The 14,289-nt window shown below is 36.8% G+C and overlaps 1 protein-coding gene across 1 annotated transcript; it reads left to right on the top strand.

Annotated features, from left to right (window-relative positions):
- The first annotated feature begins 6,828 nt into the window (after positions 1-6,828).
- Positions 6,829-10,376, top strand: SOSTDC1 (sclerostin domain containing 1). Its single transcript, XM_056118558.1, has 2 exons — positions 6,829-7,115; positions 9,710-10,376. Exons 1-2 carry the CDS (start codon positions 6,911-6,913, stop codon positions 10,123-10,125), a joined length of 621 nt encoding a protein of 206 aa, XP_055974533.1. The 5' UTR covers positions 6,829-6,910; the 3' UTR covers positions 10,126-10,376.
- The last annotated feature ends 3,913 nt before the right edge of the window (positions 10,377-14,289 follow it).

The raw sequence follows: 14,289 nt of genomic DNA, 5'->3' as shown, positions 1-14,289 counted from the left end.
CCCCCCAACTCCTCCCTGGATACACATACATATACATAATTGGGGCAGTATATTTCCTATGCTGTCAGCCTTGGTCAGATTTTGTGTGGGCTAAATGCTCAAAATGAGGACATCAATTTCTACTTTGAAAGACAGCAAAAGCCTATAAAAAGGACATTACTCTCCCTGAATTGTACAGTTAGGTGGAAGTACTGTTCCCACTCTCAACCAACTCCCAAGAACTTGTATGTGAAATTTTCTTAAACAGCTGCTTGGAAGCATTTTAGGAAGTTTACTGGAGTACTTGTCTAGACAAATAGTTGATAGCAGAGTACTTTTGCCTACTATGAGATGTTTGATAATATCTGGAGTCATTTGTGGTTGTCATAACTGGGACATTCAAAGGACGGGTGCCAAACAACCTACAATGTACAGGATAGTTCTCAAAACAGAGTTGAACAGATACAAAAGCCAATAGCATCAAGATTGAACAGATTTATCTAGCAACAGATCCCCAGGAGTAAGAATTCTCACTTGTGTTTTATTTCAGGTTATACAAGGCATTATGAGCAACAGTATCTTAATTAATGCTATCTTATGTGTTAAAGGAGTTTTTGGTAAAAGGAAAGCCTCTCCTGGGGCTGGAGCAATAGCACAGCGGGTAGGGCGTTTGCCTTGCACGCAGCCAACATGGCAGACCCAGGTTCGATTCCCAGCATCCCACATGGTCCCCCGAGCACCGTCAGGAGTAATTCCTGAGTGCATGAGCCAGGAGTAACCCCTGAGCATCGCCAGGTGTGACCCAAAAAGCAAAAAAAAAGAGGAAAGCCTCTCCTAGAATAAAACCAAAACACAGTTAAATAGAATAAATACAAAGTGACAAGTAACAAAGGCAAATTATGAGAAGGAAAGAAAATCACACAGTAACCACAGCACCCAAAAGGAGAGAGAGACCAAAGGGAATGCCCTGCCACAGAGGCAGGGTGGGATAGGGGGGTGGGGGGGTGGAAGGATTACTGGGATCAGTGAGCACTGGTGGAGGGACGGTTACTCGATCATTGTATAACTGAAACCCAAGCACAAAAATTTGTAAGTTTACAACTGCACCTCATGGTGTTTCACTAATAAAAATTTTTAAAAAAAGGAATAGGTTAAAGAGAACTCCTAGGCTGGGATTCTAAGAACTAATTCTAATTCTAAGAACTCCTAGGCTGAGATTCCTCAAGAATATCGAGGAAAGAGAAGTGGGCAGGATCTGTGTTGCATTCAACTTTGTAGTTGTTAGACTACAACATTTGACAAATACAGAGATTCACAGATCTTGCTTGAAATGGTGAATGGAAGATGTTACTTCGTCCTCTTCTTATTTTTATGGATGGAGATCATATAGTTGTTCTTTCTTAGTCCCCTGCCTAAATGCTAATGTTGGTATCACTTTTCCAGTTAACAAGTTATTCACTTGGACTCAAAAAATACTTCAAAAAATTAGTCAAATATCACAGAATACCAGTTGTAGTTACTTTTGATGACATTCATTCTAATTCTTCTCTTGTAAGAAATTTTAAAAAATCAGTCAAGATAATTTCTTAAACCAAATAATATTTACACTGTTTTTATTCATAGGGCTAAACAAATCTTTTCCTTAACTTTTTTGTTCTTCACTTTGGATAGTTCAATTGTCCTATTTTTGAGATTCTTTTTAAAAAATAATTTTTAAACTTTAACTAACAAATAATATTTTTAGATTTATACCTAGTCACTCAGGGCATTTGCTTTGCATGTGACTGACCCGAGTTCTATTCCTCTGCCCCTATTGGACAGCCTGGTAAGCCAAGATACCAAGAGTATCCTGCCCGCACGGCAAAGCCTGGCAAGCTACCCGTGACATATTTGATATGCCAAAAACAGTAACAAGAAGTCTCACAATGAAGGCATTACTGGTGCCCGCTTGAACAAATTGATGAACAACAGGAGGACAGTGCTGCAGTCCTACGGTGATTCTTCCTAAGCCTTTATTTTTTCTTTGCCAGCTCTGCAGTAGAAACATTTTTCTTTTACATTCCTCTGGGAGATAGCTAAGTTTGTTCATGTTTTAGAGAAGAAAAAACTGTCAGATAGAGAGTGTCAGGAAATACACTCAAATTAATATAGATTGAAAAGGGTATAAATAATTTTCAAATTCATTGATTATAGTATTAGGAGTCATATAATAAACACAACTCTTCAGAGCATTAAAATTACTTTTCCAGGTTTTGCGTATCAGACTGATGTTGGTACTTCTAATATCATTGCTTGACTTTTAATAATGATACCAATTTGATGACTCAGCTGAGTAGTGGAAAACAGATTTCAAAGCTTGCCCAGAGAGCAAAGTTCCACAGTTCACCATATTTACTGGTTCCACATCTGATGCTTTTAAAGTCCCAATAATTATTCAAAGAATTAATGACTTAATTACTATATCTCCATTTCAAACGCACAATATTATATTAATTATCTATGGCTATGTAACAAATTACCCCAAGACTTAATTAAAACAGTCATTATTTCTGGGTTGGGGATGTGGCTCAGTGGTAAAATGCATGCCTTGTGTGCATGAGACCTGGATTCAATCCTTGGTACAGCAAAAAGAAATATTTGTTATTTCACGGTTTCTGTGGGTGCCACTGGCTGAGTCTCTCATGAGGTTGCAATATGCCAGGACTTCAGCCTCATCTGAAGGACTGGCTATGTGAGATTTGCTTATTTGGGATTCTTTTGCTTAGTTTGACTCAGAAAGAGCCAGAGTTTCTCACTGCTAAGGGACAACAGCTCTGGGCTGGAGTGAAAGCACAGCAGCAGGGCTTTTGCCTTGCACACGGCTGACCAGGTTTGATTCTCAGTATCCCATGTGGTCCCCTGAGCACTGACGTGAGTAATTCCTGAGTGCATGAGCCAAGAGTAACTCATGTGCATTGCCGCGTGTGACCCAAAAAGAAAAGAGAGAGAGAGAGAGAGAGAGAGAGAGAGAGAGAGAGAGAGAGAGAGAGAAACAACAGTTCATGATTCTTAGACCTCACCATGGAAAAGCTTATGGTAACTGGTTTCTATCTAAGCAAGTATTCAAAGAATAATTGAAAGAGAGACAGAGCTGCAAGCAGGCAAGACAGAAGTCTGTTTTAAGAAACCTAATCATATAAGACCCATCTCATCACTTTTTTATATTATATTCTCTAGTGCAGTGTTTCTCCACCACTTTCCCAGGGTGGTCCACTTCCAATTTTGTCTCCTTCCTCTGCTGTCCCCACCCCACCATCCTACTATGGAAGGAAGACTACTTCCTTAATCAATTATGATTTTGAACTTCTTGGTGGAATAATTAGAAGGTGAACAGGATGAGTATAAAATATCAAATCTGTAACTTTTACTATTTTATAGGACATTTTAAAATTTTGTCCTGCAAGATAACTTAAACCTAAAGAGTTGTGACTTTTTGGAGAAGTATATGACTCAGTGAGTATATGCCTCACTTGGATTTGAACCCAGCACTGAAAAAATTTAAAAGAAAAAAAATTAAGAACTGAATTATTCTCTCATATGTGCACCAGCTGAACTCCTTTTATCCTAAATTTGTTTCTACTTGTAGTGATATTAAAAGACTAAGTTCACAGAATACTAGGAGTGGAGCAGAATTAACAAGTATGAGTAAATTTGATCAATTGGATTAGCCAATCTAATGATTAAAGGGTAAAAAAGGGTAAAGGCCCTCCCGTTGATCGTCGATTTGCTCGAGCGGGCCCAGTAACGTCTCCATTGGAGACTTTGTTGTTACTGTGTCTGGCATATCGAATACTCTCGGTAGCTTGCCAGGCTCTCCGAGAGGGGCGGAGGAATCGAACTTGGGTCGGCCATGTTGGCCGCTTGTAAGGCGAACGCCCTATCCGCTGTGCTATCGCTCCAGCCCAATGATTAAGCAGCAAATTAAAAGATCTCTTCCTGAAACAAAAAAATATGGACTAGTATCAGGGAAGAGAGTATATTAGATTGATATCTTATTTTCTTTAAGCATAGTCAAGGTCAACGATGAATATTAACATATTAACATATGCCATACAATTAGCATAATCTATTGTAAATGAAATAAGAAATTCTTCATAATAGATGGATACCTGCTATTTAATTTTCATACACCACCATACAACATACTGACACATTATTTTATACAAAGGATATTAAAATATAGGACTACATTCAACTTAGATTATAGATCTGATTGTTATTGGGCAGTATGCAGAACTGCACTATATCACTGTCCTCCCGTTGTTCATCGATTTGCTCGAGCAGGCACCATTAAGGTCTCCATTGTGAAACTTGTTGTTACTGTTTCTGGCATATCAAATATGCCATGGGGATCTTGCCAGGCTCTGCCGCCGGGCGGGATACTCTCGGTAACTTGCTGGGCTTTCCGAGAGGGACAGAGGAATCGAACCCAGGTCGGCTGCTGTGCTATCGCTCCAGCTGTAGGCAGTATGTACACATAAAATTGATTTTTGACTCCATTTTTTTACATCTGGATCATGTAAACCCTTGAATATATGAATAAATAGAATATTCACTATGCAACTCAACAGATATGAACTCATGATAACTCTTGCCTTACTCCTCCCATTTTCTTTTTTGAAGTGTATTCCCTACATCATGGCATTTCATTTAAGAATATTTTAATATATAACTCTAAAAATCAAGTAGTCATTTTGTATTTAGAACTTATGCATCAGTGTTCAGAGGCCAGTTCGGGGGTGCTTGGATGCCAGGAGAGGTTTGCTTCCAGTGGTACTTGGGGACCAAGCAATACCAGAGACCAAACCTGTACCTTCTGCAACAAAGCATGCACTAATTGAACCATTTCTCTGTCCCTGGAGTAAATAATTTTATTTATTTATTTATTTTGTGAAGCATGCGCATTTTATTGAAAACAAAATTTGTTTTGAAAGATATGAGAAGAGAAAAAAGAGGGGGATATGTGTTTTAGAGAGAAATAATCAAGCAAAGAAACAAGCAAATGAGATCTGATTTAAGAGCAAGTTTTTATTTTAATGTGTTTCAATGACATCATTTTAAAACAAAACCATAGTACAAATTTTCTTTATAATAGATAGCAACAATTCCTTAGTGTTCTGACTAATGAGTTTTAGTTTTGCTTGCCTTTTTAGAGTAAGAAAAATATCTAGGTAGTTGGTGGATCTAGGGGTGAATTTAGTTTTTAGGAGACACTTGACAATGAGGTTTAAGAAAATATATTTATCTGAGGAGTTTCTACTGGCATCTAGTGGGTAGAAGTCATAGATGCTCTTAAAGCTCAGAGTAGCTTCCTATAATAAAGAATTGTTGATTTCAGAATATTATATTGCACCTTTGTGGAGAAAGAGAAATATAGATATGTAGCAAAATGAATATGTGCATTGATAGAGACATATTCTTGAATAGTATTTATAAAGGGATAAAGTTTAGCCCTTCAAAATAGGTTTAATTTTCAGGAATGAGCGATACTAGGAACTGAGGATGCATCTCAGTGATAAGAATGCATGACTTGCATGTATGTGGCATGTGGCTCTGGATTTAACCCCCAACTCCCTAAAAATATTCCATAATCAAGAAGTAGGCGCCAGGGACGAATGGAGACGTTACTGGCTCTCGTTCGAGCAAATCGATGAGTAACAGGATGTCAAGTGATCAATCAAGAAGAGAGTTACAAAATATGCATGCTCTTTGAAGTCATTTCTTTAGTCACATAAAGGGCAAAAATAGAAAAGGCAATTCAGAATATATGATTATTTCAATAAAAATGTCTTAATAAATCACTGGGATTTCAAAAAAATTTTTTTAAGGATAAAGGTCAGTCATCTAAAATTAAGTAATGGAACATCTGTTCCAGGTGTTGGTAGAGAAAGTTTCATACGTGGGCAGCAGAACCAAAGGAAGTAATCAACAACATGTTTAGTAAATACAAGTAGAAAATGTGTCCAACAGCAAATGATAAATCTAGCAAAAATTATTTTGAATGTGCTTAACAATAATCTGTCAGAAATGGCTTTCTTTCATGTAAAACAGTGCTAAGAATGTTAATGCTTGTGACATATTTTTAAGATGAAAATTGATATTAGTTACTTTAATGCAGACAGAGCTATGCTCATTATTTTCCACACAGAACCCCTGGCAATAATTTACCTAGCTGCGCAGCAGTTCATGCAGATCAAAGCTGCATTATTTAAGTGTGTCCAGAGGGCAGATTTTAGCCTTTGTCTTATACTTTAAAGAAATATATATTTATAAGAAAGTTTGAACTCATTTAAACCCTCACACAAGGTCTACCTTATTTAAAATCACATGAATTTCTAATATTATCTGACAAGAACCCCTTCCCTATTCAAAATAAATGTGAGGGGTGTCCGGAACAACTGTCTGAATACAAATCTCTTCAAAATGAACAGCAGTGTTATTTCATTAAAATTAAACCCAAATGATGTAAACTGGATTCTGGAAAGAAAGAGGGGGAGAGAGAGAGAGAAAGAAAGAGAGACGTAAAAAAGAGAGAGAGAAAGAGGAAGAGAGAGAGGGAGAGAGAGAGTAGTTGCTATAGAATGTGCCTGGCTGCTTAGCTCACAGACAACTGATGAAGTCCAACTCTGAAATTTCAGGCAATTTGTATACCAAGCTCCTCCTTTTCTGTAGTCTTCTCTTCCATTGGTAAAATTCTTTTGCAGGGTCATGTAGGGATCCCACCCCTTCTCTGTGTTTTCACTCTGCAGCTCTACACAACTTTACACCTGAATGAACGCCAAACCTCTTGGATATATAAAGGGAACCTTAAGGAGGAATTTCACAGTTACAGTGCAGAAGCAGAGGGAAAGGAATTAACCAGCTCTTCAGACAAGCAAATCCTCTACTCACCATGCTTCCTCCTGCCATTCATTTCTATCTCATTCCCTTTGCATGCATCCTCATGAAAAGCTGTTTGGCTTTTAAAAATGATGCCACAGAAATCCTTTATTCACATGTGGTTAAACCTGTTCCAGCACACCCCAGCAGCAACAGCACGATGAATCAAGCTAGAAATGGAGGCAGACATTTCAGTAACACTGGATTGGATCGGAACAGTAAGTGTGTTTTACTTATAATTTTTTTTCCCTTTTGCTCACGTTCCTGTAGAAGTGTTTCATTGCTAACTAACCTGAACCATATACATTTTGCTAAACAATCTGGGAGCAATCTGCTGCATGTGCAGATTGGCATCTTTCCCCTAAAGTTAACAGAACTGAGTGATTTGATAATGCACTCACAGACTGAAGTTTTTGTCAAACATCCACAAAGAAAATGCTCCCAGGAGTTAAACTTTTTAAGGATCATGCAAAGTGAGAGTTTTTTTTTTAAGCGTTGTTTTAAATCGTTCAGGTAGTTTTCTGTTGATTTGAGGACATAGAGTTCTGATAAAGTATGTATAGGTAATAACCAAAGCGTGTGCAGAAAACCACAAAAGAAAAAAAAAAGGCTTTTAAGGGGAAAATTTCTCACTGACCAAATTTCTAAGTTATATGTTTTCAGTGTAATTTTGATGGTGGTCAATATAATAGGAATAAAGCTAAACATCTAGAGAATCATATTCTCCTAAGGTAATTCAAATAAGCCAAATCAAAATTTAGGTTATAATTATATGTTTCTGTGAGAGGCTAGGGAAACTTTTATGACTTTAGAGCTTTAAAATAATGATAGCACTACAATATTTTGTAGAGAGAACATTTTTTTCTGTGCTTAATTGACACACTAATTGGCCACTAATTGGCGGGATTCAATTTCCTCTAACTTTTGCTTTGTTCCTCTCCTCTAGAAAAGTTCACATGCTAATAATCAGGCAGAGAGAGAGAGAGAGAGAGAGAGAGAAAGAGAGAGAGAGAGAGACAGAGACAGAGAGAGAGACAGAGACAGAGAGAGACAGAGACAGAGACAGAGACAGAGACAGAAGCAGAGCGAGACAGAGATATAGAGACAGAGAGAGAAGCAGTGTATAGAAACCTAACACAGATAACTTGCTCTGTTTCAACTTCACTCAGCTATCAAAAGTAGCTTTGACCTTTGAAAAGTGAAAGCAAATATGGCTATGAATGTCTTTCTAAGAAAACCAAGGTGTTTTTAGCTTCCATGAAGACAGTTGCTTTTAAGCACACAGGAAATATCTGATGATTATTAGATTACCAAACTATGTGTTGGGTATTCATTGTCAATGAACTGTCACCGCAAAAATGCTGAATCTCTATATACACAGGAACAGAACACAAAAAGGTATACAAGTCAAAATCATCAGGCTGTTTCCAGGTGCATTCCTCAGGCAGCTGCAGAAAGGTGAACTGGAATCAAAATCAGACAAGCAGAGCACACTGGCCAAGCAAATAGTTTACACTTTAACCTTAGCACACACTCTATTGCTGTATAAATATGAGTATATGCATAAAGATTTTGCAACTGCCATGTCCCTGTAAGCTGTAGTCTCACTTGAGAAGTACTGGGGTACAGAGATGAATGTGAACTGCTAATTTCAGGTCTATTTCAAGTTAGCTTTAAGTATTCTATGAAGGACCACTTTAACGTTCCCTTTTATTTTTTTATATTTTTAATTTTAGCAGTTTGTACTTTAAACTTTTCCTCCCTTATCAATAGTTTTTTAAATTTCTTTTTAACTTTGTTTTTGACAATTCTCTCATTTAGATAACAGAGAATGGAAAGGAAAATTAAACTATGTCAAGATAAATTTTTGTTTTAATTATGTAAGGCTTGTAACAAGAAACAGTCAATTAGAGAGCATACCTATCAAATTCAAATAACAAAACAATTTTCCATGACCAATTTTCAGGAAACGAACACCGTGCTTCCTTCTGCAGTTGTAAATCAGACATGTTAGGCATTTTTCTGCCATAAAATTATGGAAATGTAGCCAAGTTGTTATGGTAACCATACGTTCTTGATTTAGGGGCTTATATATTTTTTAAATTTTGACTTGTAGTGACATTTTGCATCACAAACATTTTATATTTCTGTTTTTAAAAGATAGCTCTGGAATTTGTTTTTATAATGGTATTAAGTTTGATATGCAAAGTCTGCTTATGTGTCAGACTTTGTACACATATGCAAGCATGATTTTCTGCAGATGAATTCTAGAAATGAAATAAAATATTATAGAGAGCATATGCATTGTGCTTAGTATTTAAATACTTTCCACATTTTCTTAGTAGATTTTTTAAAGCCTAATTAAGAGCACTTGAAGACATTTATATGACCGTGAGAAAAAGAACATTAAAGTACATTTTTTTTTTAGCTCATTGAAGAATGGTTTACAGATAAATGTAAGACCTAATTAACCCTTACTAGAAAGTGAGAGTACGCAATCAGGACTTTCAAGTAGTCCAGTAGCAAAGCAATTAGCTAATGTTATACCTGAAAAAAATCATCACAGTTCATCCACCCCTCCCCCATCCTCACTGACACCAACCCTCCCCCCACCTCCCAAGCCAAGTACTGATCATTTTCATGAAAGTGTCTCTCTACTACATGGACAGATTTTGTCTTATGAAAATAATGTTACTACTTGGAAATTTGCTATCATTTGGAAATGATTTTTTATTGAATCACTAAAGACTACTTTCCAAGCCTATCTGTTTGCCTTTCGCCTCTGATGCACCTTCTTTTCCATTTCCTGCAGCCCGGGTTCAAGTCGGGTGTCGCGAATTGCGTTCCACCAAATACATCTCTGATGGTCAGTGTACCAGCATCAGCCCTCTCAAGGAGCTGGTGTGTGCTGGAGAGTGCTTGCCCCTGCCCGTGCTTCCCAACTGGATTGGAGGAGGCTATGGAACAAAGTACTGGAGCCGGAGGAGCTCCCAGGAGTGGAGGTGTGTCAACGACAAAACGCGGACCCAGAGAATCCAGCTGCAGTGTCAAGATGGAAGCACACGCACCTACAAAATCACAGTGGTCACAGCCTGCAAGTGCAAGAGGTACACTCGACAGCACAATGAGTCCAGTCACAACTTCGAGAGCATGTCGCCTGCCAAGCCAGCCCAGCATCACAGAGAACGGAAAAGGGCCAGCAAATCCAGCAAGCACAGCATGAGTTAGAACTCAGACTCAAAACTGGACTCACTAGTAACCATCTGCTTTACAGATTTTATTGCTTGGAAGACTCAAGCCTGCCATTGCTATTTTCTCACTCGAAAATATATGTTTTCTGCTTTGATCATAACCATCAGTCTGTCCTAAGTAGCAGGACCTCCTTTGGGAATCAATTTGCCTTTCAAGTTTTCCAACATGTTTGCATATCCATGAGAGCAATTTGCATTACATTTCATGAATCCCATAGTTTTAATTCCCTGGGGTTCCTTAGAGACTATATATGGAGATGCTGTATATATCGATATATGAATGTATGTGGATGCTTACATACATATCACTACATCACTCCTTTTGAAAAGAGAAAATGTCTACCAGTTACTCTTTATTCTGTACCCCCAAAACACAAACATAACTCCTTCAAAACTAAAAAAGTTAATCAAAATGGTTGCCTTGGACAGTAACACTTCAGAAAGGTGCTTTTTGGTAACCTGCATGGGAACAGTTTCTCAACTATAAGTAGACTCCCTTTGAACGACCCTGTGACATTTTCCTTCAAACATAAGCCCTGTAGCCTTTTACAGTCTTACCATATGAAATTATACCCTGCATGCTGACCCTTGCTTGGAATGGAATGCCAGGAATGCATGGCAGCAGCTAATAAGTAAAGCTGATTAACTATTTATTTGTCAATGTTATTATTTAATGAGCTTTCACATGTGATTTTTTCAAAATGTTAATTTTGTGTGTTTTGAAGCTTTTTCATGTACCTAAATATTTTCCTGTATGATTTGTGATTGATCTAGAAATATGAGAGTACTTGTAGATATGTAAAATAAATATTTTAGTCTCCTTATTGCATATGTGTTTTATCATAAACTATATCAATAGTATGGATCTTTTTAAATCAGTAAGAAGCTTTATAAAACTGAATATGTAACACTTTCTTGTTTAATCTGTGCAATGAGAAGTTGACTTGGCCTTCAATTCCATTGACTTCTTTTAACAAAAATAAACACTACTTACTACTAAAAGTCTTCTTTGTCTTTAATGTGAGAAAAAAGTACAGGGTGTCAAAAATTGAGAATAACTCTATCAAAGTAGCAATTTTTTTTTTTACTTTTTGGGTCACACCCGGTGATGCTCAGGGATTACTCCTGGCTTGGCACTCAGGAATCACTCCTGGAGGTGCTCAGGGGACCATACGGGATGCTGGGAATCGTACCCGGGTCGGCCGCGTGCAAGGCAAACGCCCTACCCACTGTGCTATTTGCTCCAGCCCCCAAAGTAGTAATTTTTTAATATGATGTGTTCAAGTTTTGACAGAAATTTCTGCACTGAGAAGTGAGACCATCTTTTCAGTAAATGGAAAGAGTGAAAAAGTTGGGTGACAATCCAACAGTGAACAGTAATGAGAATATCAGATTTACACAGACATAGATGCCAAGTCTGTTGTACATTATAATCACCTGGGGAAGAAATTATAAGACCCAATGCCCAGATTGTCATACAATTACATCATGATTTCTAAGAATGGAACTCACATATTAGCAGTTTTTAAAGTTTTCCAGGTGATCTGAATGAGCACCTAAATTTGGGAGAGGGAATTCTGAAGAAATTACTCTCATTTTAGGGAACTTTGAAGACAATCACATAGCCTCTAAACCAAAAAATAAAACCAAATTAAAAACAACACAGCAAAAAAAAAAGCTATTTAGTATTTTCAGTTTTGACATGTTATATTAAGCAACATATTTACAGCCTTGAACCCGATTAAACAATTAAATAATTGATGTGCCAATTCAATCAAATGAGTGATCACATCATGCCAAAAAGATGAAAACCAAAGTGGTAGGTTACATAATCATAGTATCTTCTGGGTTTTTCCATTAAAATAATAAGCAGTAAGGAGTCCATAGTGGATTTTTGCAGCAAGTTGACATTTTTTATAATTACAATACAACTACCACATGCATTTTACATAGACTATTCAGGGAAGAAGAAGAAGAAGGAGAAGGAGGAGGAGGAGGAGGAGGAGGAGGAGGAGGAGGAGGAGGAGGAGGAGGAGAAGAAGAAGAAGAAGAAGAAGAAGAAGAAGAAGAAGAAGAAGAAGAAGAAGAAGAAGAAGAAGAAGAGAAAAGAAATATTGTTCCTTAAAAAAAAAGAAAAAGAAAAAGTATAATGTCCCTTTGCTATGAGAGGTAAGGTAGTCTCAAAATATATAAAATAAATAAAATATGTAGATTTCACGATAATGTTAACTACTGTATCATCAGATAAGGCAATGGTTAATAGTCTATTATTGATTTAACTTCCAAATTAATATTAAGATTTTAAACTATTTAATATTATATTATTATATTAATATGTGAAGCAGTGAGTATTATAACATCATAGATAATATCAAAAATGTATGGTTACATACCTTTTTCAGCTTTGAATGTGGGACATTTATTACATTTCAGGAAATTTAAGACATGTTAGCAATTTTTCTTTCTTTTTTTTTTTTTTTTTTGCTTCTTGGGTCGCACCCGGTGGTGGACAGGGTTTACTCCTGGCTCATGCACTCAGGAATTAATCCTGGTGGTGCTCAGGGGACCATATGTGATACTGGGAATCAAACCCAGGTTGGCTGCGTGCAAGGCAAACACCATACAACCTGTGCTACCACTCCAGCCCTTAATTTTTCTTTCTTAACAAGAAATTTTCTTCTTCATTAGGTCTTACAGATGATCCAGAAGTTAGTGAGTTCTCAGATCTTAGGCATGTAAGGAACTTTACCAGATAGTGCATTTTCGCAATCAAGAAGAATAGTTTTCTATTTCTAATAAATGTGAAAACAAATGTTAAAACCATTGATTTCATTTCTAATAGTGTTTTAGTAAATAAATGTCTGATGAAATGAAACAATAAAAGAAGCTTATAAATATAGTTTGTTCAGTCTCTTTTAAGTCAAGAATGGATCCATTTCTCACTGTCAAATTTAATTTAAAGTTCCATTTCAGGCCATGTTACATTGGTGATGCACTTATTGCATGATATTTAACAGCAAATGACAAGAAAAAGTCAGCAATCAATAAGAAAGAGCTGAGATAAAATCAGGCTCTCGGTGAAGTGAAGCTAAAATTCATGGAAACCATAACTTTGTAGTTGCTACTCAAAATACTAAAAGTTCAGACATTTGAATTGCTAATTACAATTCAAGCTGAGGGTTTTTTTTAATTCATTTACTCACACATTCCAATTGGACTAAATGCTTCATGACTTATCCTTAACTTTATAATTATCATTTTCAAAATGATGAATCATAAGTTTAACAGTCTGGCTTTAATTTACATTCATAATATTTATCTGTAAAGGAGTAATTTGTCAAATTTATTATGGCTAACATGAATAAAGGACAATTTTAGGTGACTTGATAGAAATGTATATGTAAATATATGAACATGTATATATCAATAGCTATTTATATTTAAATCACAAGAATAAAAGATTAAAAAAGCATACATATAATGTGCTAGACTTAAGAGAAATATAGACATGGGGCTAAAAAACTTTATACCTTTTTGAAAAAAAGTGTCATCACAATACATACACTTGTATGTATTTATTCACTGTCACTGTCACTGTCCTCCCGTTGTTCATCGATTTGCTGGAGCAGGCCCAGTAACATTGTGAGGCTTGTTACTGTGTTGGCATAGCAAATATGTCACGGGTAGCTTGCCAGGCTTTGCCGTGAAGGCAAGATACTCTCGGTAGCTTGCCAGGCCCTCCAAGAGGGCAGAGGAATCGAACCTGGGTAGGCCAGGCCGGCTGCACACAAGGCAAACTGTAAATAACCACGAATTAGCAATACTTTCCCCTCTCCTTCCTTCCCTGAATCCCTAATTGTCAATACTTTCAGTCATGTTATTTTATGATACATATTTGAAAAACAATGAAAAGTAGGGTTTCTTTTTCCTTTTCACTTTTAAAAAACAGATTTATTGCTGAAATTTTAGGGGCTTGACTTCACACCTCTTTCTTAATAAATCTCTCTATTCCCCTACCCATACTGCAGTGCCAACACACCACCACAAGACCCCTGGGCTCATTCCTTACCCCACCCTTCCCTTTTCCCCTTTCTAAATACTATAATTTTTAACAAATCTAGGAATTAGATTGTTGTTTTCT

The sequence above is a fragment of the Sorex fumeus genome, unplaced genomic scaffold (genome assembly GCF_029834395.1).
Source record: "Sorex fumeus unplaced genomic scaffold, SorFum_2.1 ptg000037l, whole genome shotgun sequence".
NCBI classification, from domain to species: domain Eukaryota; kingdom Metazoa; phylum Chordata; class Mammalia; order Eulipotyphla; family Soricidae; genus Sorex; species Sorex fumeus.
Note: the sequence above shows the minus strand (reverse complement) of the source record. Positions and strands in the feature narration are given on the sequence as shown.